At 41.6% G+C, this 27849-nt stretch overlaps 2 protein-coding genes across 25 annotated transcripts in view; one reads left to right on the top strand and one right to left on the bottom strand.

Moving 5' to 3' along the window:
- The window catches only part of PRRC2C (proline rich coiled-coil 2C), a 78751-nt gene extending 63223 nt beyond the window's left edge, over positions 1–15528 (bottom strand). For 11 of the 24 annotated variants that reach the window (XR_004973385.1, XR_004973386.1, XM_036344399.1 and 8 more), the window contains exon 1: positions 15324–15527. The gene's annotated coding sequence lies outside the window, so the exon portion shown is untranslated. Of the gene's footprint in view, positions 1–15323 lie in introns of all 24 variants that reach the window. The other 13 variants (XM_036344389.1, XM_036344386.1, XM_036344388.1 and 10 more) reach the window with 2 other exon arrangements.
- Positions 15529–22048: 6520 nt separating this feature from the next.
- LOC118673521 (tubulin alpha-1B chain-like) lies at positions 22049–23503 on the top strand. The gene has a single exon (XM_036344455.1). It carries the CDS (start codon positions 22145–22147, stop codon positions 23486–23488), a length of 1344 nt encoding a protein of 447 aa, XP_036200348.1. The 5' UTR covers positions 22049–22144; the 3' UTR covers positions 23489–23503.
- The last annotated feature ends 4346 nt before the right edge of the window (positions 23504–27849 follow it).

Here is a 27849-nt window from a genome sequence, read left to right on the forward strand (position 1 = left end):
AAAGATGAAATTTATAAGTTGGCTTTTTGCTTTTTGAAAGATGATCTACCACTGCATCAGAGATCTACAAACGACAAGCAAACACATGAATAGATGTTCAGCATTTCAGCATTGGTATTTGGGAAATGCAATTTAAATCCAAATGAGATATTTCATACATCTACTCTACTGACTAAAACTATACATAGTTATACCAAGTATTGATAAGGATGTACAAGAAGTGGAACTCTCACAGTCCGCTCATGGAAATGTAAAATGCTGTGACCACTTGGTAAAACAGTTTGGCAATTTCTTTCTTAGAAAGGAAAAAATCCATCAATCCCCCACCCCCTCCCCCTCATCCCACTTATTTATACAAAAAACTAAAATAAAAACATATGTCCATATGAAGACTTGTACTCTGGTTTTATCTGTAATAGACAAAAAATGGAAAACTGTCCACCAACAGGTGACTGGATAACCAAATTATAGTATATTCATAAAAGCCTCTCACTTTCCAATTCTGTCCTGTTTGGTTATATTCACAGCATTTTTTGCCATCTAAAATTATCTTGTTTAGCTAGTATTTGAATCACCAGATTACACAGTGAGGACCAGGAGAGCATATTTTGGCTCTTGTATCTCCAGTCCATAAAATACAAGACAGAGCAGGTGCTCAATGTTTTAAAGTATGGATCACTTAATGAGCGACATGTTATAAATTTTATCATATACCATATTACAGTCAATATCCTCGTATATGTATTTTACACACTTACGTTACTCTTTCTTTAGATAGATTCTTACACGTTAAGTTATACTGCTGGATTCTAAACCATTCTTAGCTCCCAGGCCAGGGGTGGGCAAACTTTTTGACTCGAGGGCCACAATGGGTTCTTAAACTGGACCGGAGGGCCGGAACAAAAGCATGGATGGAGTGTTTGTGTGAACTAATATAAATTCAAAGTAAACATCATTACATAAAAGGGTACGGTCTTTTTTTCCAATAGTTTTATTCATTTCAAACGGCCGGATCCCGCGGGCTGTACTTTGCCCACGGCTGTCCCAGGTCATACAAAGAGGCCACAGCCCAGATTTTAGTTGCCAAGCCCTGTCTTTAGTTCACTGTAAATACAATGAGAAATGCCTATTATAATGACACTACAATTTCCCTGTGAAACTGCCTGAGCCAGACATTTTTGGGGGTGGCCAGCTTTTGAGTAAGTTGTTTTTTTGTTTTGAGCCAAATTTGGTAATTCCTAGAAAACCCTTACCTCTCAATCCTTCTCTTCATGTGTGTTTATACTATTTTTCTCATTCTTAGTTTTAACTTAGAGTGATTCAGCTAACATATTTTATCCAAAAGAGCTAGCTCGTAGATTTATCGATTTTTATTTTTGTTTTAATTTGATATTTCTTTCCTGCTTTTTGGGGTAACTTTTTAAACATTTTTTTTTTGGTCTGGTAATGAAAGTTCTTAAGAGCATTCCTTTTTTAACGTTAAGAGGTGTTTTCTGTGTTAGTTTTGCAATTTTGATTTTGAGGTCCTCCTTTTTCCAAGATAGGCTTGTTTTTAATTTCCAATTGATTCACTTCTATATTCTATTTTTGTCTATTGGTTAACTTTGTAGCCACAAGAATCTTAAAGTGTTTTCCTATCAACAACACTACTTGTTGATTCCTTGCTTATTCTGACATTTTCTGCTTCAATATTAGCTCTATTATTACACTGTTTTCCTTATCAGGGCTGCTGATTTCTGAATCCAATCTTACCAACCTTCACACCTCCCTTCCCCCTGTATAAAGAAGAAAATCATTGCCATCTGTCACCATACTCAATATGCTACTTCACTTCTGACACTGCTGGTCACCATGGGTGGGGGATGGGTGTTCCCCCACACCCAGCAATTCTTAAGATTCTCCAACCAACCAGCTAGGTGTCCTACAACTGAACTCAATTCTGACACAATCTACCTGGAGACAGCATGAAATCTCATAGGTCTCAGAGCCTCAAGAGTATAGTATCTTCACCACCATCACCACCACCACTTCAGATGCCATTGGAAAAGTCCAGGTTGTTAACTGGGCTTTGACTGGCTGGCTATAAACCAGAGATTTGATTAATTTAGTAGAGCACTTCACAGAACTCAGGGAAACAATTTACTTATACTAGATTACCCCTTTATGACAAAAATATTTAAAGACACAGCCAAATGAAGAGGCACACAAGGGGAGGCCCAGAGGGTCCTGAGCACAGGAGTTTGTGGTGCTCCACCTCTTGGAAGCTCCCCCAACCAATGCAGTTCAGGGATTTTTATGGCACGAATGATTAAGTCACTGGCTATGGGTAATGAACTTGACCTCCAGTTCCTCTCCCCTCCTAGGAGGAGAGGAGGTTGGGGCCTCTCTGAGGGAAAGGCTTCTAATATGGATCTCATGAGGAAGGAGCCAGCTTCAAGGCTGAGGAAAAAGAAATATAAAGGCCCTGATATGCTAATCATGTTCAAAACATAAAAGCTAGTAAGAAAGGGAGAATTGAAATACAAAGAGAAGACTGAATAAGGTAGGCCTATTAGGATTTTAAATTTCACCTTTGAAGCAAAGGGAAGCCATTAGATTCTGAGCAGAAGTATGTCTGTTAGTTTAGAAATATCTTACGGAGGCCAAGGGTGGAATGTAGAGATCTCACAGACTGCAATAGCCTAGGCACCAGATGATGTGGCTGTGGCTGAAAAATGGAGACTAGATACAGGATTGTCATGAGTCTTCCTCATAGCTCCAAAGTTGCTTGCAAGTATGGTGATGCCTCTTCATTTTGAGCACTGGCCAAGAGAACCTAAACCACATCTATATCACTGTTTCTAGGGGATTACAAATCTCTCTAGTGTGCTCTTGTCCTAGGATACTGAAGCCTTATTGAAAACAATGCCCTCTTAAAGCCTGCTGGAGCAATTAGTATATTCTCTGAAATACAATTCAGTAAAGCAATCTTTTATAGATTACACAGAAGCAACGAAGTACCTCCCTATTGCCTCAGAGACAATATTCATTCAACAGCATTTATACAACAAATTGTGTTGAGAACTAACAAACTGTCAATTGTTGTTTTCAATTAATAAGTAAACAAAAATATGGAAGTGAAAAAAAAGCAACTGGGTAAAAAGGTTGGGAAAGGTCCAGAAGACCTCCCTGGAAAAGTGACGTGAGCTACAATGATCAATCAGTGGTTCTCAACCCAGGCTGCATAGTTATCCAGAAAAACTTTAAAAGATGCTATTGCCCAGGCCTCATGCCAGAACAATTAAATCAGAATTTCTGGGTTGGGGCTGGCAACAGTCACAGTTGAGAACCACCGAAAAAACAAACCAATTTTGGTCAGGAGAAGGAGGTTCCATTGTAAAGGTCATGCCTGCCAGGGAGAGGCTGAGGGGAAGTCAGAGAGGGGAAGCTGGAGGAGGCAGAAGTCAGATTTTGGGGAGGCTAGTAGTATTGCCTGAGTTTATTCTGAATGCCATGAAGAGCTACTAGAGGGAAAACTAACAAAAAAAATTTCAATCGCTTGGCTGCATTCAGCAGACTCACACTTAAGAAAATGGTACAATTAGTAATTCAAAAACCCTTGAAACAGTAAATTCAATAGAACATTTCTTTTCTACTAGCTTCTGATTTCAAAACAGGGATCAGCACAGTTATGAGACCAAAGAAATTATATCCTCTACTTGTACCACTTTTAACTTTGGAAGTTTTTTGTTGTTGTTTGTACAGTGTTAAGAATATTTTTAATGTTACTACCCTGCTTGCTATGTATCTAAAAATCAAAATCATTAAGGATCAGTTCTGAAAAGCCAAAGCCTTTAGAATAACACACCACTCATTCTTTGTTTATGGGAAGAGAAAGTAATCTTATTTCTAAATTCAAGGTTCTATGACTCTAACTGAGCAATTCTGGTAAAAAAACTAACGTTTTTCCATTGAAGTTAGATGTACCAAAACATGTGCATCTGCATTTTCCAGATTTTGAACAATTAATTACTTTGTAAACAGATACTTGGGACAAAAAATGTTAAGATGAAAATGAGACAGGCTAGTAAGACAGGACAGCAGAATAGGGAAAATTGGAGACAGTTAAAAGCCAAGCAGTTTATAGCCATCTAACAATTCCTATCTTTTATAACAAAATACCACATGCGGGCGCACATTCGTGGCCCATGCGCAGAAGTCGGTATTTTGTAGAAGAGCCACACTCAAGGGGCCAAAGAGCTGCATGTGGCTCATGAGCCGCCGTTTGCCGACCACTGGTTTATACCAAGCATGTCAAACTCAAAGGCTGAAACAGGCCAAATAAACAAGGTTTATGTGGACCGCAAAAAAACCCCAAAAGCTTCAATTTTCATAGAAACAGGTTTATTTCGATAGAGACATGCTGAACACACAGATCTAAACTAAATGAGTAATCGTGAATATAACATTTTAATAAAAATTAGTATTTTTTCTTGAACATTAACTTACCAGACACTGAGTAACTGTACAAATAAGCATAATGCAAATAAATCTATTTTTCTTGTTCTCCGAAAGTGAAATATTTCTTGTTGCACACACCAAACAAGTCAGTACAAGATTAATGACATGGCAATCGGCTGCTAAAATATCCACTGCTAGTATTAGTGGAGAGAAAGGGTGCGCCTGCGTGTAAGGCACGTAAGGGAAATGAATGCAACCCAATTACAGTAACCAACCAGTCATTAACGAACATTGTAGTTCATTGTTAATAACTAGAGGCCCAGTGCACGAAACTTGTGCGGGGGCAGGGGAGGTGTCCCTCAGCCCAGCCTGCACCATCTCCAATCTGGGACCCCCCAAGGGACATCCCTCTCACAATCCAAGACTGCTGACTCCCAACTGCTCACCTGCCTGCCTGCTCAACACCTAACTCAGCTGTGGGCAAACTGCGGCCTGCGGGCCGAATCCGGCCCGTTTGAAATGAATAAAACTAAAAAAAAAAAAAAAAAAAAAAAAAAGACCGCACCCTTTTATGTAATGATGTTTACTTTGAATTTATATTAGTTCACACAAACACTCCATCCATGCTTTTGTTCCGGCCCTCCGGTCCAGTTTAAGAACCCATTGTGGCCCTCGAGTCAAAAAGTTTGCCCACCCCTGACCTAACTGCTCCTCTGCCAGCCCGACTACCCCTAACTGTTCTCCCCTGCAGGCCTGGTCGCCCCAAACTGCCCTCCCCTGCTGGCCCGGTCACCCCTAACTTCCCTCCTTTGCCAGCCTGGTCGTCCCCAACTGCCCTCCCCTGCAGGCCTGGTCACCCCCAACTGCCCTTCCCTGCAGGCCTGGTTGCCCCTAACTGGCCTCCCCTGCAGGCCTGATTGCCTCCAACTTCCCTCCCCTGCAGGCCTGGTCCCTCCCAACTGCCCTCCCCTGTTGGCCATCTTGTGTCCACATGGGGGCAGCCATCTTGTGTGTTGGAGTGATGGTCAGTTTGCATATTACTGCTTTATTAGATAGGATTATGTATACCAGGATATTGTAAAAATTAAGTTACAAAATTTTTATTAAAATGTTTCTTACATACTGTTATATTGGCTGGGCTGCAAAAATATTCACTGTGAGCCACATGTGGCTGGTGGGCTGCGAGTTTGACATGCTTGGTTTACACCTCTCCCCAACTAGAGGGTAAATAGCTTAAATCACCCTACTCAGGAATCCAATTAGTGCCATTTGCCAACCACACCCAAGGACAAATGAAGTTAAGGGAATAAATCCCATTTTGGCATATCAGCATAAAACTGATGAATATTCTGTTGAGATCCTTCCCTAAACTCCCAGCCCTTAAAAACCCTCAAAACAAGTCCCAGTGCTTGAGGAGCATACCTGGGCCTTGCCCTTCCCACTCTTCTCCCACAGGTGTGCATCCCCTAAACTCTAAGGCTTGCAACCAGGGAGCAATGGGCAGCAGCGGCTCATGCCAGGCTAATCCCCTGGACCCTGTCCCCAAGGCCCTCTTTTCTCTGACTTCTTCATTTCCTCACCTCATCCCTCTCCTGTTGCTCCTTCCATCCTAGGCCCTTCCCTATTTCATTGTCCCCAGCTTTAATAAACATCCTCTAAAAATTACCTGAAATCTGCCAAGACCGGTTTGGCTCAGTGGATAGAGCATCAGCCTGCGGACTGAAAGGTCCCAGGTTCGATTCCGGTCAAGGGCATGTACCTTGGTTGCGGGCACATCCCCAGTGGGGAGTGTGCAGGAGGCAGCTGGTCGATGTTTCTCTCTCATTGATGTTTCTAACTCTCTATCTCTCTCCTTTCCTCTCTGTAAAAACTCAATAAAATATATTTTAAAAAAATAAATAAAAATAAAAATAAAAATTACCTGAAATCTTTCCTGCATAAAGTCAAGAACCCACACATACCAGTTGGCCCTAGGCAGAGCCACTAGGGGCAGGTCTCCTTTACAGTAACAAAAGAAAGGAAAAGAAGAAGAAAAAAGAGCCAGTATTTTTAAAGCAAACAGATTATTGATTAAACTATGATCTCTAAAATTCCTTCAGTGCAAAAATAACAAAGGTTACTCATGTACCAATCACAAAAGGACGAAAAATTATTCAATGCTGAAAATATTTTTTAAGTGATATTTAAAATCTAGTATGTGTGCGGTGAAGGCCTGGGGGTGGGGTATGGTGGAGGGGGTCAATGGGGGGAAAGGGGGACATCTGTAATACTTTCAACAATAAAGATAAATTTTTTTCAAAATCTGTGTATGTGGACGAAAAGGGACCACATGCTAACCAAACTAGCTCAGAGAAGACCTGCATGGTGGCTTTGCAAACCCAGAGACCTAAAGTAACCACAAAGGGTGGTCTGAAATTAAAACTTTTTAACTAAAAGCAGTTTATGGTGGATAATTATGTCCTGGGCCAGTATCGTCCCTGACAAAGGTCAATCTTTACCTTAACTGAGACTATTGTCTTTTTGCATCTATGATAACACATCTTTGGAATGTCAAAGTAATTTTCCTTTCCGGACCCCTCAAAGCACAGGTCACAAATCCTCTCACTGTTATTGAGTTAACTGTTGACTGCTAACTATCCTATACCCAACTATGTAAAAGAAGTATGTGTCTATCTTTTTTTTTTACAAAGAGGAAGGGAGAGGGATAGAGAGTTAGAAATACCAATGAGAGACATCGATCAGCTGCCTCCTGTACACCCCCCACTGGGGATGTGCCCGCAACCAAGGTACATGCCCTTGACCAGAATCGAACCTGGGACACTACAGTCCACAGGCTGACGCTCTATCCACTGAGCCAAATCAGTCAGGGCTGTGTCTATCATTTTATCCAATCCCAGAGGCTTCCCCCTGCCCCTCCCCAGTCTATAATCAATGGATTTCATGTCTCCTCTTTTGATTTTAATGTATAAAATAAGGTGCAAAGCCATCATTTTCCAGAGCATTATCTCAATCTCTTTAGATTTTGCTTCCTGGCAACTGTCGATAGTTTGGCTCAAATAAACTCACAAAAATTCTTCACAGGTTTGAATTTTTTTATATTGACATATATTTTACAAAAAAAACTCACAGATGGCCAATTTTCCAAATTCAATTAAATGACAATTACATTTCTGGCCATGATGGACTTCTAGATATCCACCCAGGCTGTATTTATATCCTTTTTCCTCATTCTTTGGCTGAGAGTTTAGGTCCTATGGGAAAGACAGTGCAGATACAGTAAAATGTCCCACTGATTTAAAAATTTAACATTAAAAAGCGCAACCCATTTCCAGATGAGAAGAATACTGTACACATTTCACAAATGTCTTACTGAAAAAGTAAAGGAAGTATGTCTACTAAGTAATAATAGTTATCATGTACAAATATAAAAAGTAAATAGCTTCTTTGTAAACCATTTTCTTTGGCTTCTGGGACTCTGACATCTTGCGGTCTCCTTTTTTTCTACCCTTCTATACAAATGCTGTTGCCACCTCCCCCCACCCCCCCCCTCTCCTTTCCCCTTTGGCCATCTATCTCATCTACTGTTCATTCTTCAGTAAGGATAATTCCCAAAACTTTCTTCCAAGCTACAATTTTAAGACATTTATTTTTAATTGTCTATATAGTAAAATATCTTGACTTAAAGTTTTTGATAGAACTACACACTCAAAATGTTGAATTCCCATTCACTCAAACAAACATTACCCACTGCCTACTATATTATATTATCAGACACTACTAGAAACAAATGAAAGAGGCATGCTGTCCTCATCAACAGAGTGGAGGTAACAGTTTGGGAATATGAGAAGGCTGAAAAAGGTTTGCAAAGAACTGGGAGGAAATCCCACTAGGAATTCCAGGTATTGAACAAGCAGTACTGAAATCCCAGCAGAAGCTGGAGGGCAGGGTATTCAATATTCTGCAGTCTGTGTGGTTGGAAAACTCCTCCATGTCCGGTGGGAAGTACACGGCAGCTGGACTGCATAAGGAGAGCTGTACCAGACAGGTGTGAAGAAAAGCAAGGGAGATGAGAACACTGCCAGGAGATTGGTCAGAGGAACATTCCCAGGAAGTCTAAGCCAGAGAGTGAAGAGAAAAGTTGGAAGAGAATAAAGAGGAGAGCAGAAAGGACTGGCAATTCAATGAGGATGAATAAAAGTTCTAACAAGAGTAATTACTGAATGTTTATTAGAGTCAAGCTTGTAGGTATTGCATTATTCAATTCCTATGTATAATAGGAGAAAATGGACTATGTGAGTGAGAAAAGTGGAGGCATGGGAACTTGGATTTGAATTTAAGGTTTCAGGTGATGACAGGGCTTACACATATATATGTGACTAAGTACACATGCATATGGCCTATGTACATGTACAAAGAGAATATGGTAAACTACCAAAAATCAGAGATTATGGATGAAGGAATATGGGAATTCTTTACACGACTTTTACAATTTTTCTGTAAGATTAAAATTATTCAAAAAGAAAAAGTTTCTTTTTAAAATATATTTTTTTATTGATTTCAGAGAGGAAGGGAGAGGGAGAGAAACATCAATGATGAGAGAGAATCATCGATCGGCTGCCTCCTGCACGCCCCCCACTGGGGATCAAGCTGGCAACCCAGGCATGTGCCCTTGACTGGCATCGAACCCAGGACCCCTCGGTCTTCAGGCCGATGCTCTATCCACTGAGTCAAACCAGCAAGGGCAAGTTTCTTTTTAAAAAAGTTCATCTGCTCTCCCAAACGTTACTTGACCCAACTTCACAGAACCATTTTCCCTGACCTTGAGTACTCTTTGCTATTTCTTTTTCCCACTTCTAACATAGAGAGAAATCCAAGTTTTATATATCCTAGTTTAGTACTAACTCTTGAAGCCAATTAAGAAAAAAACAAAACTAAGCTCTAGAGGTGTAGTATAATATAAAAATATTGGATTGGTAATAAGAGCTCAAAGCCCAAGTCACTAAAACTTACCAAGAAACAACCTTAGAGAAGTAAAATAACTTGTCTCAAACTAATATAGCTAGGAAGTGATGGAGCCAAGATTAAATCCAGGCTCGAAACCAAAACCAGTACCCTAGATAAAAACCTTATGAAAATCAGAATTCAATTTTCAATATAGAAGGAATAAGTATCAAACTTACAATGTTCCAGCCAAGTGAACCACCTAGCCAGGGCAAACATCAAAGCTTTAAAATATGTAATAATAAATATCATGAGGTTAAGAGACTCTGAAATATTCAAGTTTTTTTTAAATCTTTATTGTTGAAAACAAGTTTTAATTATCAAAATCTGTGCTACAATACAGAGTAAAATATTAAGGATAAAAATTATAGCAACAAACAGTAATATCTCTTTTAACAAAAGTATTTCATCTGTTGCAGAAATATCACCCTATATAATAAAAGCCTAATATGCAAATTGACCGAACAGCGGAATGATTAGTCACTATGATGTGCACTAACCACCAGGGGGCAGACGCTCAACGCAGGAGCTGCCCCCTGGTGGTCAGAGCGCAGTGGTGGTGGCCGTCAGTCAGACATCCCCTGAAGGCTCCCAGACTGTGAAAGGGCGCAGGCTGGGCTGACGGATCCCCTGCCCCCAGTGCACGAATGTTGTGCACCAGGCCTCTAGTTTTCAAGATAATTCTTGCTTTGGGTAAGAGGTTGAACTGGTTAACACATTGCTTGCGGGTAGTTTTTATCGCGCGCTAACAGGTGGTGCGGGCCATTTTTGCTAATTTTTTGCACAAATGGAAACGTTCAGTAAAATTACAATAACTTTAGTTTACGTATTTATACGTTACCCGCATTCTACCACGAGTCTATAAAAAACGTATTAATACGTGTCCCGCGCTCTACTACACTGGTAGAATGTATAAATACGTAAAACGTGTAAACACGTTTCCCGCATACAATGTGTTAACTTCTAAGGTCACTTCCATTTCTAACTGTTATAATCAATCACTTAGTAATTCTGAAGTTAGCAACATCACCTATTTTTAAGATCACATTTTCCCAGCTGGTGTGGTTCAGTTGGTTGAGCATAATCCCTCATTCCTAAAGGTTGCTGGGTTCAATACCCAGTTAGGGCACATGCCCAGGTTGCAGGCTCTCAATCCCCAGTGGGGGTCATGCAGGAGGCAGCTGATCAATGATTCTCTCTTTCTCTCCCTCTCCCTTCCTCCATGAAATTCAAAAGCTATACGGAAACACATATTCAATACACCTAAAAATCAAAAGGTCTCACTACTTAGCCCTCCTTGCTTACTTAACCTTTCATCCTCATTTGACCTAAATTCTTTTAGAGTCACCAAGGATTTCTAAGACAAATCCAAAGGCTACTTCTCATACATTATTCTGAACTCTGCTACATTTGGCTAATAATCCCATTTTTTCAGATTATTCTCTTCCATCCTTATTTCTCCACTGACTTCCTTCTTATCCTCCTCTTCTTGCCATAGATTGTCTTAAGCATCCTATTACATTTGTCTAAATCAAACCACTCCACTTTGCAGCTCATCATGGAAATGTTTGCCCCAGTTATGCAGTTAAGGCTCTAATTTATATCTGTATTCCCGTAATACTGCCATTTCCTGTTTGACGAATCTATTTCATTCTAGGCTTAATCACTTCTGGCCTTATCAATTCCAACTGTTGCTTGAGCCTATCCAGCCAGCACTCACTTCTCAGCAGTTACATCGTCCCAAAGGGTGGAATACAAGACTACTGATGGTATATTATAACGATTTTAAGTGGTCCACAGAGGAATATTCAAAATTATATTTTAAAACATGCTGGGGAAAAACTGTAAAACCAAATAATCATGTACATTTTTCTTTTAATTAAAAGACAATTAATTGAATTAAAGAAAGATATTGACATATGATTTGAAGATAAAGCAAAAATTGTGAATGACTTGGTTGAGAAATACTCGCCACTGGGAAATCCATGTAGCACAGAAGTTAAGCACTTGGACTCTGGATCAGTGATTTGAATACCACTTACTAGCTAAGTAATTTTGAACAAATTATTTAAATCTCTTTAAATCCCACATATATAGTGGGAATAAAATAATCCACCTCCTGGGCTTACTATATGGATTGAAAGAGATAATGTACAAAATGTTCTTAGCTCAGTGCATGGCATGGTAAGTGCTCAACAAATATTAACATTTACAATTATTCTTGATCTCTTCTGGCCATCATGCCTTCACTTGTAATCAACTGGGCAGCCAATGTATACTATAGGCAATTTTCCATATATGGATTTTCTGCCCCAAATTTCCCTTACCTGTTTGTATAACCCTTATTTTTATCTTCTGGTATGAATAATAATAAAACAAAATATCACACAATAACTTCTATTATTCATAACCCTTAAGACTGTGGATACCTTGGCAGTGGGACCCAAAAGCCATTTTCCTCTGATTCACTGGGCCTTATAAAATTAAAAGAAACTCTGATGCAAAAATGAAAAGAAACCTCACGATGCATAGTACATAAGCTATTTGAAAGCTCTGCTACTATTCTCATGGGTACATAAAGCGGGGAAAATGACAGGGTATTCTTTTGCTCCACTAAAACATTCATCAGCTGAACCTGAGTTGTGGGTCTATTGTACTGTTTCCTAATCTCATTCATTCAATGACCCATAATAAACTCTAGGTATATGCCAACCACCATACAATGTGATGGGGGCACGGAAACAGTGTAGAAACGGAAAACAGATCAGTACTGGTGAAAACAAACAAGTAAACAGAAAATTACCCGATAAAATGCTATATAAATAATATCCATCAGTGCTTTCAATACTAGCTATGCTCCATAAACCCTGATTAGACTCCATCCTTCTTTAATGCAGAGCACCATAGAGGTGAGTACATTACATTACATTAACAGTAATTGTACTGTTATTTTGTGTTCAGACTCTAGGTATCTGCTAACCATATCAAAGTTTCTGTCTCCCAACTAGACAAGTGTTGAAACTCAGTAACAGCCCTGGTTTAATCTGATTTGTGAACAAATATGTGCACACACAAGCCTGAAACCATGACTGGCATTTGGTCAAAATAACTACTAGAAATACAACTACTAAAAAATCAGTATATATTTAGCCTTTCTGGAGGTTGGTAAAAAAACACACAATAGAAAATTTACTGAAGTTAACCTCTCTAGAATACTTTTACCCACAAAGATGTCCTGGCTGATGCATCAATTGCAATACTGAGAAATTTAAAATGTCAAGACTTCTAAGCAACAGTTAACAGACTAAGATAAGCTTTCTTTGTGTTACCCTATTTATAAGGTGACAAGTCTCAATTTACTGAAAGTGTATTAGGTATAACTCAAGTCAGACGATTTCTAGATCTTGTTCACTGGAAGAATAGGGTTCTGTACCAATTTGTGTAACAAATGTCAATGATCAGTTCTTACACAAATATGGTATAAGTATTTGTACAAGTGACTTATAAATTGAAGCAGTGTTTGGGGTGTGGGAGGAAACCACTCAGAGGGAGAGAGGGACATAACAGTATAATCTTCAAAGACATTTTACCACTAAGAAAGGTGACATGGAGTAGAGATAGGCAGAGACAGGGGCAGGAATAAGCCAGGACTTCTGTATTTCAGCTATGGGTAATAGACTGATTCCAGGGTTACCGATTGTACAGCATGAAGAAGAAATCTTTAAGAAACATAATTCAGTATGGAAGCGTGAACAGCCTTAAAAAATAAAAAGAGGACATGAAATCTATTTCTTCAACTTTCCAAAGAATATTTACTCCATTCTGAGAAAATGCAGGTCACTTACTGCTTGGGAGAGAGTATCTTCTATCAATATTCTGCCACTAGCCCTCCACTACTATTGACCTTTTACTAGGTACTGAGCACAGTCATAAACCCTCTATATACATTATCTTTGTCAATCCTACAGCAAGCCCCTCCAGGGAGGTACTGTTATTATCACCATCTCCATTTTAAAGATGAGGAAATATTTTATCAGTAAGAGTCCAGAAACCTAAAAAATTATAACTGATACTGTAGTTAGTTTTACTCGACTGTCCTTGAAATTAAAAAAGGTACAAAAATTAGCTTGTAGCCCATCCCTAAAGTAGCTATAATCCATTTTTTACACCTTCACATACAATGTTTCTATACTGAAGTCAAACAGAAGAAACTAGGTTAATAATGCTGTATCTTATTTAACTTCCATAGATCATAAAATTACAAGGCAGGGTGGCAGTTTGATGGTTTAGGATTCCCTTGGGTTCAGACAGTCTGGATCTGAATCTATACAGACAGCATCACCAACAACTGCTGTATGACCTTGGTCGAACTGTTTTCATCTCTTAGATTTCATTTTCTCACCTTTAAAATGGGGATGATGACAATAACAGCACCGCCTGCAAAGGCTTGCTGTCAGATTTAAGAAGGTAATGTGTACGAAGAGCTGATTACTGTGCTCAGTACACAGAAAAAGGTCAACTAACGGTGGAAGGCAGCGCAGCCACATATATTATTAGCTCACCAGACCAAAACAGAAAAGGTAAAAAGCCTGTGTTCTGAAAATCCTCTATAGAAAAGGAGAGGCTGACTATGTGACGATATGCTTCAGCTATAACGCAAACTAACGTATGCCCAATGGTTTTTAGTAGATCAATGCATTTGAGTTGGGTCAGAAAAGATGCTGCAGTGCATCGGAGACACACACCTAAAAATGGCTCCAGTCTGAGCAGCATCTTAATTATCAATAGAGAAGCTTAAAGCTACTTTTAACCAATGCCGGAGGAAGGCTTGGCGGGCGCTGACCTATCACCCTATCCTTCCTATTAGCAGGAAAATAAACGATCGAGCACTGAATCACGGATCCTGATGCTTCCAGTGCATTCCAAGTGAAATCTTTCAGCAGGGCAGCCTTGGGACAATATTCAAGGACCCTAGCCTAGCGGGGTCAGAATCTCTGAGCCTACGCTCCTCCATCAGCCAATGCGGACATCCGGGTCGCTCCAGAAGCCAGCACACAAGCATGCAGGGCATGTCCAAAAAATATCTCAAATCAAGTCAAAACAAATGCACATCCCTTTACAGGAATCTGACGCATTCCTCTCGCGCAGAGAAGAAATGCTCAGTGTTCCTATTGGCTCTCCTGCCCCTTTCTTCCAGGCCCATCATGGGGGCCGTGATCGTCACGCCGATAACTCGGACGGTATCTCCAAGCGGGGAGCTGCAGAGTGGGACTGACCCCGCAGGTCAGCGGATGGAGGCCTAGGGGGCGAGAGCCCAGCGAACCCGCCGCGGGAGTCGGGGCAGCGCGTCCCCAGCGAAAGGGGGGGTCGGTCCCGGTTCCCCAGCGCGCCGCTCCCGGAGTCGGGACTGGAACCCGGGCTCCCGCACCCCGCTCCTTGCAATTCCACCCGCACTGCACACGCACCGGAGGCGGCCAGGAAAGGCCCCGGAGGAGCCTGGGGCTATTGGGGGGGGGGGCGCACGCCCCACGCAGGAAAGATCGCGACCCTCGCCCATCCCGTTGGATGGAAACTCCCTTCGCCTGCCGGCCGCGCGCGCCGTTCCCCCGCCGGGCCGACCCGGGGCGGGTGGGAGAGGCCGACGGGTCCGGAACTCCCGCTGCAGACCACATGGGGCGGGTCTGACTCCGTTTTCTCGCTCCCGATCAGGAGGCCGCGACTTCCCGGGGCACCGAGAGGGTGGTCGCCTCAGAGGAGGGAGGGGATGCCCGGAACCCAGGCCCTCTCCACGCGGCTCCCCAGTGTCGGGGCGCTCCCACGCCCGCCCGCCCCGATGGGGCCCGCGTTGATCTCGGCTCCTCCGCCCGCGCGGCTTTCCTTACCGGCCAGGGTGTCGAGCCGAGCGTGTGTGTGCACTTCGAGGGTCTCCGCGAGCTCTGATCCCAGGAAGCAGGTGGCTGAAGGGCCACCCGACTGGCAGAGACGCAGTTGCGGATGGACAAACCGCCAAAGCACTTTCGCTGCCGCCCGAGAGGGAGAGAGCGAGCGAGAAAAAGAAGCAAGATGGCGGCTAGCCAGCCCCTACGTATGACGTCATGCCGCGGCGTACGTAAGGCAATCGCCGCAGGACCGCCCTCGGCGCACAGACGGGCCGGACCACGTGAAGCCTCCGTGGCGGCGCAACCCCGGCGGAAGGCGACGTCGCCACCTGCTGGACGGAGGGACTTTTAAAGAGACCATGGCTATGCCTCACGGAAGAGAGCACTCTGGCAGGTTTGGCAGTGTGTTTCAAGATTAAACTAGGAATCATCTTTAATCTTGATATTTGACAATATCTTGATATTTTTTTCAGAAAGGTACATATTCAGTATTCATAATACCAAAACCTGCCGTTGATACAGACATAGATAAATGCATTATAAAACATCCATATTATGTAATACTTTTGAAGCCATTAAACTCAGAATAATATTTAATGACCGGAAAAATGCTCCTTACGCCATCATATGCCTGAGCAGTATAGAGGGAGTGGAGATAGAGAGAAGTAGACAGGTTTGGGATATATTTCGGAGCTAGAATATACTTTTCTTGTATGAGCTGATCGCTTCTAAATGGGCGGTGGGGAGTGTGAATTGAAGAGTCCATGACAAACGTGTAGATTAATGGCTAGAACAGCTGAGTGGATGACTGACATTTATAGAGACTATGGAGATGGGAAAGGAAAACAATGTGGTTGGTAGAGCAATAAAAATTAAATATTAAAAAAGGAAGAATTAAAATGTGGACATGTTAAATCTGAGGTGTTCATGCAATGTCCAACTGTAGGTTAAGTATGTCAGTGACATGCATGTCTAGAGCTCAGAGGGGAGTTGGTATTGGAGACAGTGATTTCGTGTGTTTAAAAATGGTGGGAAATGATAAATTCTCAGAGACAGAGTGTGGGGGGGAAGAAAAAAGGGCAGACCCAAGGAACAACAACATTGAGGGGTTAGGTGCAGGTGGAGCGCTTAGCAACTAACATGAAGGAGAAACCAGAGAACTGGAAACCCCAAAGAGGATGATGTCACAAAAGCAGGTAGAGGAGAGATTTACAAGAAGGTGTGAGCAATCAGCTCTGTTAAATGCTGCTGAGAGGTCAAGTCCGGTGAAGAAGGAGCCACAGGTGCCCATTGTGTTTGGCAATGTGGAGGTAGGTCACTGGTATCTTTTGCAAGAAATTTTGGTGGAGCAGTGAGGTCAGAAAGCCACATGGTAGTGAGCAAAATAGATGTTGAGAAACTGAAGACTCGATAAACAAGTCTTTCCAGATTGGAAGTTGTTCTAAACAAAGTAGTGCCTGGAGGGAATGTGGACTAAAGAGGGGGCATTCTAAAGTATTGGAGAGAGTACGTCATCCAAAAGAAGGAGGTGGGCAGCAATAACGTAGCAGAGAGATGGAACCTAAAGGAGGCAAAGCCATGGGAAGGTGGGAGGGTGAAAACAGAGCTGATCCAGGATTCAGCTTTGAAGGAGAAATAGGTACAACTCTAGGGACCTTTGGTGATAGTTGACGGTGGGGACACTGATGGCTTCTCTTTTCTCAGTGAAGTAGGGGACATGGTATTCTCCTGGGAGGGCTGAGTGTGTGTGCGGAGGAGAGGATCCAAAAGTTAGCTCAGTGAGTGAAAAAGTAAACCTAGTGTGAGGAGTCCTGTAGGACTGGCACGCTCTGCAGAGAGCGTGTTGGAAGCCTCTGATTGTGGATGTAAACTATGCAGTTCAGTTTATTTATATGATTTCTCCAGCAGTGGTCAGCTCTTTGGTACAGCTATAGAGAAGACAGATAGTAAGATTCCTCCGTGCTGGGTTTTTTCAGGCAAGCTTAATGTGAAGAGGTGAGGACATCTGTATCTGAGAGACAATAATCATAATATTGTGTTTGAACATGGGGTGTATGTGTAGGAAATGGTAACCGTGTCTATTTTATGAATTATCTATGGTATATATTTTTTCTATTACCATTTATCCCCTCTTCCACCTTCTCTGCCCCAACCCTGGAATCACCACACTGTTGTCCATGTTCTGTGGTATATTTTAAATCCAAAGACTTCCTGCCACTTCTTTTGGTTGGAACTGTCTTCCCCATCAATATGGTGGTAGAATTGCCACTGTAGCAATGTTAGAATAAATAAAATAATAAACAGAGGTAAATCACAGGCACTCTTCCTCCCCACCCCCATATCAATGGCCTTTTGAAATGGCAAAGCTTGGCTGCTATAGGGTCATGGCCAGGGGGATGCCTGCTGACTGTCGCCAAGAGCACAGGGAAGCATTACTTTGGTAAATTTCCCGCAACCTTCCAGGATCCAGTCCAGGTTGTCTTAGTCTCAGAAATATCTTCCTTTAGCAATGCTGAGCAGCTCCAGCATTCAGATGAGCGTACATTAATCAAGGTCATGAAACAATGCATGTTAATACAACCAGAATATTCATGGATTGATTTCCAAGAGCTATCATTTATATACCTGATTACTAAAGACTGAAAAGCTAGTGCATTTTCTATATAGACTTCCAGGAAACCAAAGGCATTAATCAGAAGCTTGCTTGATGAGCACGGATTTGGAAGGAGTAGAGATCTGTGGTATAGCTTGTTCCTGATTCATCTAGCTCTATGACAGGATGAGTTTGTCCCAACGATAGAAATACTCAACATTCCACATTGATCTCCAATACAATAGGGACATCGTGCTGTGCTGTTGATTGGGGCTCCCTCTCTCCTTGATAGCACTGGTCCATGGTGCCCCTGTGTGCTCCTTTCTCTGTTTCCATGGCTACCCAAACCTCTTACTAATATTCTTTCAATAAAAATCAACTTACAGTCAAGCCAGGCTAGTTTGTGTGTGAAAGATGACTTTGCTTGCTTGTGCTCTTATCCATTGCATGTGATCTTAAAGTTTAGAGCTCAGAGAGCAGTCTTATTTCCCTTATTTCCAATATCTTGAGGAAAATCTATAGGTATCGGTACAATTTCCAAAGCCAAATAATATTCTTCTTTTATTTTTTTAAAATATATTTTATTGATTTCTTACAGAGAGGAAGGGAGAGGGATAGAGAGCTAGAAACATCAATCAGCTGCCTCCTGCACACTCCCTATTGGGGATGTGCCTGCAACCAAGGTACATGCCCTTGACCGGAATCGAACCTGGGTCCCTTGAGTCCCCAGGCCGATGCTCTATCCATTGAGCTAAACCAGTTAGGGCTAATATTCTTCTTTTAAAATTTACTTTGTTTTGGCTTATTCACTCCTAATACTTCTTCAGTAAATACATTTGTCATAACAAAATATTTTCATGACATATTGAATGAAAGCTTGTCATGTAATTTCCAGCTCTGCTTTTTAAACAATAATTTTAGGCTAACATTATCAAATTGCCAATTGGGGATATAAAATCAGGCAAACTAGTTTCTTATTGAAAACCAATGGATTCTCCAAATAGCATGACCTATTTCCTTTGTCATTGCCCAGCCTTATTAAGCTAATGGTTTTATTGAATTTCTACCCTTCTCATTGGGATTGATTCTATAAACCTGTAGGCACTGAAGACTTATGGGATATAGGTTTCCCCAGTAGCCGAAATTAGAGTGTTTCTGTGAAACTTTTCATAAGCCCAAGTGGTGCAAAGCAAGAAAGCAATTGCCATTAATTTACATAGAAAAATCTTTGAGTGTTCCCCCAAAATATCCTGCTAAATCAAATATCCTTAATTATGTCCAGTTTTACATTAAGCTAACACCCTTACCAGCTCTCTTGCACTTTCCTGATACCTTAGGACTCACCTTCCTAATGGATGCACAGAATCAACCGAGATAAAGCAGAGATGCTCACAGACATGGTCAGAGCCCTGGTGGCTTTGAACTGAGATGCTGAGTGTGGCTCCTGAAAAGGAGCTCGGCAGGGCCACTCTCACTGCTCAGGTGTGCACTGCCCCTGTACGCCTCACTGGCAAACGTTGGGCAGAACACTATTTTCACTTTGCCCTTTTACATAAAAGTGAAAATCCTCTTCAGATTTCTTTGGGTCAGCAAAAAGAGGTAACAATGGAGGTCGTTCATGAAAGCAAAGTGGTGTAATGTGAATTTTAAAAAAGCAGGGGAGACCTGTATTAGGTGAAAAATAAAAGGAACGATGAAGGCATCATGTGTTACTAGTTGCAATGTTTCTTAAACATTTAGGTGCACATGACAGTTTTGGTTTCTTTTCACCAGTGGTCCAGCAAATCATACTTAATAAAATTGAAACATTATAAGCCTGATGTAATGAATGCTGTAATACCCAAATACTGTATGAAAATGTAATCTTATTTATGAATGTCAACAGATATTATAACTTTGCTAATAAAGATAACGAAAATATTGCCAGTGCTTTGAAAAATTACCTTGGCCAACTTTAGAAGGTTATATATTAAATGAACTATATATTCTATGTGTTATATATAAAATATTACATTACTGGTATAAAGTAGGATAACTATTTCTGTAATTTATCACTCTATTATTAGTTAGCTCAATAAACCCTTTTTTATAATGAAGTAAAAGGTACATTTTGGCGAAATGTTATTTATTTTTCACAAGTCATATGTTAATACGACCCCAAATTTCACTAGAATTTTCTTAGCTGTGAGGAGAAACCAAGTTCTTGGAACAATGGCTCCAAGTCAAGAGGGTGTGGCATTGTTAATGAGCAAAATTTGGGAGCCCTGGGAAGAAGGCAGGGAAAGAGGGAGGAGATGGAAGAAAACAGACTTGCAGACTCAGCTCTGCCTGAGGCTGGAAGTTCACCTGAGACAGGAAGTGAGTAATGAAAAAGGTCAAGAGACCAAAGGGTAAGTGGGTGGGTCTAGGGAATGCAGAGCAGAAAAGGTGACAAAGGAAATTAGCCAAGTGGTAACTGAAGATACAAAATAGGTGATTTCTTAACTTTTCGGGTCAGAAAAAAGAAACTGGAGATATTACTAATAGATATAAATACTACCCAATAATTATCTCTAAAATTGTAACTTTGGCTGCTGTCTGTAGCATTAAATTTTAAGACACTTTATTTTTTTGCTGCACAACCAACTGTATATGCCATGTGTAAATGAAGCCATCCAGTTTCAAATTTTTTATTGCTCCATAGTAATTAAGAGAGGTAAGGCTGAAAGTCCTTTTTTTTTTTTTTTTTTTTTTTTATGGGAGTGGGAGAGGGTATTTTGAATAACTCTGACCGAAAAGAGAATTTCATATATTACAGAGAATCAGTAGTCTCTGTCTGGTTCAGATTTTGTTTCTTTAGAGTAGTCTCCGTTCTTATTTCTGCTGGGGTTAATTAAAAGTCACTTCAGATATATTTCTTTGCGTCTCAGTGATATAATTACTTCGAATGGGAATTAGTAGTATAATACTCTAAGGATGGGACCATTGGTAACTTCGTAGGGCACCGTCTTGATCAGAAGAGAGAAGAGGAATAGTGACTGAAAGAGAATTGAGGAAACCTTCTTAAAGTACTTAACAGCCTGGGTAAATTGCAGTGAAATGAAACTCTCATTTCAATACCCAGTATTACCTATAGGAAACTTGTAATTGCAAAGTCTTAATCATAAAAGGTTACTACAATAGTGCCACCATGCCCAGCCAGCATGGCTCAATGGTTGAGTGTCGACCTATATGACCCAGGAGGTCACAGTTTGATTCCTGGTCAGGCATATGCCGGGTTGTGGGCTCGATCCCCAGTGTAGGGTGTGCAGGAGGCAGTCAGTCAATGATTCTCTCTCATCATTAATGTTTCTATCTCTCTCTCCCTCTCCTTTCCTCTCTGAAATCAATAAAAATATATTTTAAGAAAATAGTGCCACCTGTTAGGCTCCATGTGACCAGGCCAACTGCTCAATCTTGAGAAGATGCTGGTAGGGCAATGAGACCGTCATGACTTTGATGCCTCCTATGACTCAGGAACTTCCTTAGGGCATAATGGGACAGTTGGTCACCCTGTGCTGGCCACAATGAAGTGGAGACATGGATCTTAGTTTCAAGCTTCTTCCACTTTAAGTTTCCTTTTGATCTATGCTATCTGCCTGTCAAGATGCCCTTGATGAGACCGCTAATAGGAAGCGTTCTTTGGCTGATACTACAGAAGGTCCTCTTAATCTTGAGGAGCTAGAAAACTGGGAATCTGGGCCTGAGGAGCCCCTGGCAGCAGTTGGACACGTTGGTGTGGTTCCCACCTGGCTGTTATTGCTGCATTAACTCCTTCCACCCCTTTATAGCTTCGAGTTAGCAAATGCCCACTGGGGCCAGCACTGCGCTAGGTCCTCTGCACATGTCATTTTGCACGGCAAACTGCAATACAGATACTAAAACTGAGGCTCAAAGAGGACAAGTGAGTTGCTTTGAACTCACAATGCATTTTGGTGATTGAGCTGGTGTTCGAGCGTAGGTCTAATTTCAAACCCAGCTGATGCCCTCATCTCACTGCTGCATCTGTGAGTATCTGTGCAGGCAGAGAGAGGGAGAGAGAAAATGCTAATTTCATTTCCAGGCTGACTGTACCTACAGAAAATCTCCATTTGGCTCTGCTTTCAAGAATGCCCAGCTGTGAGTACATTACTTACCTCGACTCTTAGCTTGTCGGGAACAATAACCGGGACCCGTGTCTACTCCTGTTTCCTGCGCTTGCAAACCCGCAGCCATGCGTGAGTGCATCTCCATCCATGTTGGCCAGGCTGGTGTCCAGATCGGCAATGCCTGCTGGGAGCTGTATTGCCTGGAACACGGCATCCAGCCCAATGGCCAGATGCCAAGTGACAAGACCATTGGCGGGGGAGATGACTCCTTCAACACCTTCTTCAGTGAGACAGGCGCTGGCAAGTATGTGCCCAGGGCCGTGTTTGTAGACCTGGAACCCACAGTTATTGACGAAATTCGCACTGGTACCTACCGCCAGCTCTTCCACCCCGAGCAGCTGATCACAGGCAAGGAAGACGCTGCCAATAAGTATGCCCGTGGACACTACACCATTGGCAAGGAGATCATTGACCTGGTCCTGGACCGAATTCGGAAACTGGCTGACCAGTGCACAGGCCTTCAGGGCTTCTTGGTTTTCCACAGCTTTGGTGGGGGAACTGGTTCTGGGTTCACCTCCCTGCTGATGGAACGTCTCTCCGTCGATTATGGCAAGAAGTCCAAGCTGCAATTCTCCATCTACCCAGCCCCCCAGGTCTCCACAGCTGTGGTTGAGCCCTACAACTCCATCCTCACCACCCATGCCACTTTGGAGCACTCTGATTGTGCCTTCATCGTTGACAACGAGGCCATCTATGACATCTGTTGTAGAAACCTCGATATTGAGCGCCCAACCTACACTAACCTTAACCGCCTTATTAGCCAGGTTGTGTCCTCCATCACTGCATCCCTCAGGTTTGATGGAGCCCTGAATGTTGATCTGACTGAATTTCAGACCAACCTGGTGCCCTATCCCCGCATCCACTTCCCTCTGGCCACATATGCCCCTGTCATCTCTGCTGAGAAAGCCTACCATGAGCAGCTTTCTGTAGCAGAAATCACCAATGCGTGCTTTGAGCCAGCCAACCAGATGGTGAAATGTGACCCTCGCCGTGGTAAATACATGGCTTGCTGCCTGTTGTACCGTGGTGACGTGGTCCCCAAAGATGTCAATGCTGCCATTGCCAGCATCAAGACCAAGCGCAGCATCCAGTTTGTGGACTGGTGCCCCACTGGCTTCAAAGTTGGCATTAACTACCAGCCTCCCACTGTGGTCCCTGGTGGAGACCTGGCCAAAGTACAGCGAGCTGTGTGCATGCTGAGCAACACCACAGCTATTGCTGAGGCCTGGGCTCGCCTGGACCACAAGTTTGACCTGATGTACGCCAAGCGTGCCTTTGTCCACTGGTACGTGGGAGAGGGCATGGAGGAAGGAGAGTTTTCTGAGGCCCGTGAGGACATGGCTGCCCTTGAGAAGGATTATGAGGAAGTTGGTATGGATTCTGTTGAAGGAGAGGGTGAGGAATACTAACTCCTTTCAGCCGTGCAACATGTCATACTCAGAACTTCAGGTTCAACAACTGACAGGCATTAAAGCTTTCTGGTTAGATTTTCTTCGCTTTTACTTGCGATCATGTCTGCCTTTTTTTTTTTCATGTATACCTGTACGATTTCCCCTTCATGTTTAAAAGTAAAGGCATGGAGAAAGAAAAAAAAAAAAAAAGAATGCCCAGCTGTGCTCAGCATTTCCCCCGTGCACCTGCTGATCCTCATATTTTGGACAATGTGGTAACCCAATCTGTGTCAGAATAACTGTTCATTCTTGGTTTTAACATCATAATTTAAAAGCTTGTAAAGGCTTCTAAGAGTTACCAGCTGGTCTAAATCTTACCTTGTGTACATGTCTTAGATTTGCACCATAGGAATACTGCGAGTACCTCGAGGGAGAACCTTGAAGACATAAGCAAACTGTAGTCATGGGAACATCTTGGAGGCAGTTTGTTAGTGAACTGCTGTCCCAGTGACATAAGGCAATGCTATAGCGACTCTGGTAGAAGCAGTTTGGGGATTTGATGGCCACCAGAGAGATTCTCAGGGGGCTTTCTAGAGGGAACAAAAAACATTTGGCTAGCTGCTGGCACATTTGTATTCATTCAACAAATATTTATTGAGCTCCCATTATTATACTCTAGGTACAGTAGAGAAAGCAGAAGAAAAGATGAAAGATTTTTAAAAAGTCCCTGAAGCCCTGGCTGGTTTGGCTCGGTGGATAGAGTGTCAGCTTGTGGACTCAAGGGTCCCAGGTTCGATTCCGGTCAAGGGCAGGTACCTTGGTTTCGGGCACATCCCCAGTAGGGAGTGTGCAGGAGGCAGCTGATCGATGTTTCTCTCTCATCAATGTTTCTAACTCTCTATCCCTCTCCTTTCCTCTCTGTGAAAATTCAATAAAATATATTTTTAAAAAGTCCCTGAAGTTACTGAGCTTTCATTCTGGTGTGGGAGACAGATAATAAAACAAGTACAAAGGTATTTTCAGACAGCAGAGTACAAAGCACCAAGTACTTCTAATTAAATCTTTAATTGTGATCGATTAAATTTATTGCAAGAACCCTTTAGGTTGATAGGTCCAATGGTTTATTTCACAATAAATGTGAAGATTTCTTTGTGAAAAGAACTAACAGTATGATTAAGTGCAAAACTGGCTAGTACTGATTCTAAGAGCCATGACATTTCAGATAAAACCAATGTTTTCCATGGTTGACAGTTTAGAAGCATCCTCAGACAGGTTTCAAATGTCACCCACAATTTCTTAAATCGGCTTACCACTTGTTCACTTTCTTTGGTGTCTCATGCCTTAGAAGGGAGTGGGAGGTGAGAGGAGGAGGGTGATGTTATTATGTGCTGTTCCCTGTGGGCTGCTTGTATATAAAAATGGCATGCTAAAATCGTTAGAATGGTGCTTGTTGTGTCTAACTGGGATGGCAGTGGTATTTTGTTTTATTTTGGAAAACATAGAAAGGAAGATCCCCAGATATTAGTGCCTTGATTGTCCAAACCATTTAGTGGAAACCATGATACTGCTCTGAGAGATGAAAAAACCCCTACAGGAGTGAAACATTTGTCACTCTGGCTCAATTAGAGCAGGGTAAGGACCTGAATGTAACTCACTTTCTTTTGATAATTTTGTACAGATAACTTTTCTGAAATATGTAAATTGAAAGAATGATTACAGAAAAGGAATGCTGCCTAAAATGTTAGAAAGGGACTCAACTCTTCAGAGTTAAGGAGATTAACCTGGTGTTTAAGAGTACTTGGTGGGAGTAAAATCATTCTTTTAGGTGAGATGTCACCAGCATTGAGTAGAAACTGTTCATATACAGATGATTTTCTTTCTCTAGATCAGGGGTGGGGAATGTCTGGCCTGAAGATCGTATAAGGCCCGCCAAATAATTTGGTCTGGCTCTGCCAAGGAATTAGGGGTGAGTTAATTAAATATTTGACCAAATACAGCAGGCTAATTTTTAAGTTGATAATTTTGTATGGACCTCAAATGATGTTATAAATATCCAAATGGCCCTTGGCAGAAAAAAAGGTTCACCATCCCTGCTCTAGGTGGTAGTCCTCTGTTAATCAAATCTGCATCATATGTTTTTGATATTTTAATTGTTTTTGTATGTGTGCCACCTGCAAAAGCTTCTCCCTTTCTAATCATCTTGGGGAGGCAAATAATTTTGCCAGTCAAATGCTAATTTATTTGAAAAGGCATGAAGAAAAATTTAGAAAATAGAAAGCTAGATACCAATTTTACACAATTAGCAAATTGATTTTTATGATGTTCAAATTGATGTCAGACAAAAAGAATTTCCTTTTCCTTATGAAAGAATTTACAAATCAGAGAAAACATACCATTCAGTCAAGTATGGTCTGGTGAGTGTATCATTATCTTTTATATAATAAACTCCCAAAGGCATATGGGAAATAACTTCACACACATTTTCTATTCCTACTGGGCTGAAGCAATTAACCTGGAAATTTTGTTGTTGTTGTTGTTTTTAAGGATTGGCTTTCAAACAGTTGCCACTTCACAGACTGGTTTATAGGTTGTTTTTTTCTTTTAAATATTTTTATTGATTTCAGAGAGGAAGGCGAAGAGAGAGAGAGAGAGAGAGAGAGAGAGAGAGAGAGAGAGAGAGAGAGAAACATCAACGATGAGAGAGAATCACTAATCGGCTGCCTCCTGCATGAGATCAAGCCCATAACCCAGGCATGTGCCCTGAGCAGGAATTGAACCATGACCTCCTGGTTCATAGGTCGACACTCAGCCACTGAGCCACGCTGGCCAAACCCAAGGATACTTTTAAAAAATTGATTTGAGAGAGAGAGGAAGGGAGAAGGAAAGAGAGAGAGAGAGAAACATTGATATGAGAGAGAAACATTGATAAATTGCCTTCCACAAGTGCCCCCACCAGGGATTGAACCAACAACCTGGCCATGTGCCCTGACCAGGAATTGAACCCTCTACCTTTTGGTGCACAGGACGATGCACTAACCAACTGAACCACACCTGCCAGGGCTATGTTATTTTTGAAAGAATCTACAGATTTCTACTGGTGAGCTATTATACATCAACATGCTATTCTATCTTTTCTGGGCTTCTTTTATGTTTTTAGGATTTGTAAGACTATTTTTAGGACTCTCAAGTATGAAAACCATTAAAGATGTATTTAAAGATACATTTACAAGAGTATAGTGAAGATTTGGAAACCATCCACATGTCCAATAACAGAGGAATAATTAAATAAATTGAAAATAGTTTGGTGTATGCATTAATAGAAAGTTGTATCAATAAAATTATACTTTTAAAGAATCTTCAATGACATAAGAAAATCTTATTATCATATTACAGAATTAACAAGAGATTACAGGGATTTAAGCTGTCTTTATTATATATATTTTGGGTATGTTCCAAATTTTCTAAAATGAACATGTTTTATTTTTATAACTGTTTTTTTTTTCCTTTTAAGAATTTGTTGGAAGCAAGTAAGTTAAGCATTTGCCATCTGACTGTACAGGAACATCGGGAAACCAGTTTCTGACTCAGCGGATGAGCTCATCAAACAAGAAACAGTAATTCAGATGTAAATTTCCTAGCTAAACGGTGCCTGAACCATCTGCTGGGACTCCTCACAGTTTTTCAGGCCACCTGACTCACTAAGCATGAGTAAATGTAATTTCACATGTTCGCTTTTTCATGTCACAAATATTTAATGTTTAATCTGCCTCTATACAGAGCACTCTATTAGAACCGATAAAGATAAAGGGATGAGTCAAATAGTCTTGGCCCTGAGAGGACTTAGCATGGCATGGCAAGGATTTGTCTGACTTTCAAGCCCACTCTCTGTGCCAAGTTTTAGTTCTCCTGTGCTCCAGTCACCCGAGACAATTTTTAAAAAAATATATTTTTATTGATTTCAGAGAGGAAGAGCGATAGAAACATCAATGATGAGAGAGAATCATTGATTGGCTGCCTCCTGCCTGCCCCCCACTGGGGATCAAGCCCGCAACCCAGGCATGTGCCCTTGACTGGAATTGAACCCAGGACCCTTCAGTCTACAGGGTGATGCTCTATCCACTGAGCCAAACCAGCCAGGGCACCTGAGACTATTTTCATTTTTACCATAGCTAATAGAATAATGTGAAGTTTGTGCTCATTGTCCTATATGGGGGAGGGGAGAAAGGAGGTTACAATTTTAGCTTCTAGAATTAAGGTTTTATGACTAATAACAGCCAACATTTATTGAGCAGCGGCTATGTGCCAGACATCACATTTCATTATTGCAACAACTCTCAAGCAGGTACTCTTATCATCCTTTTGCACACGAGACACTGGGC

Source organism: Myotis myotis, unplaced genomic scaffold, assembly GCF_014108235.1.
Source record: "Myotis myotis isolate mMyoMyo1 unplaced genomic scaffold, mMyoMyo1.p scaffold_m19_p_18, whole genome shotgun sequence".
NCBI classification, from domain to species: domain Eukaryota; kingdom Metazoa; phylum Chordata; class Mammalia; order Chiroptera; family Vespertilionidae; genus Myotis; species Myotis myotis.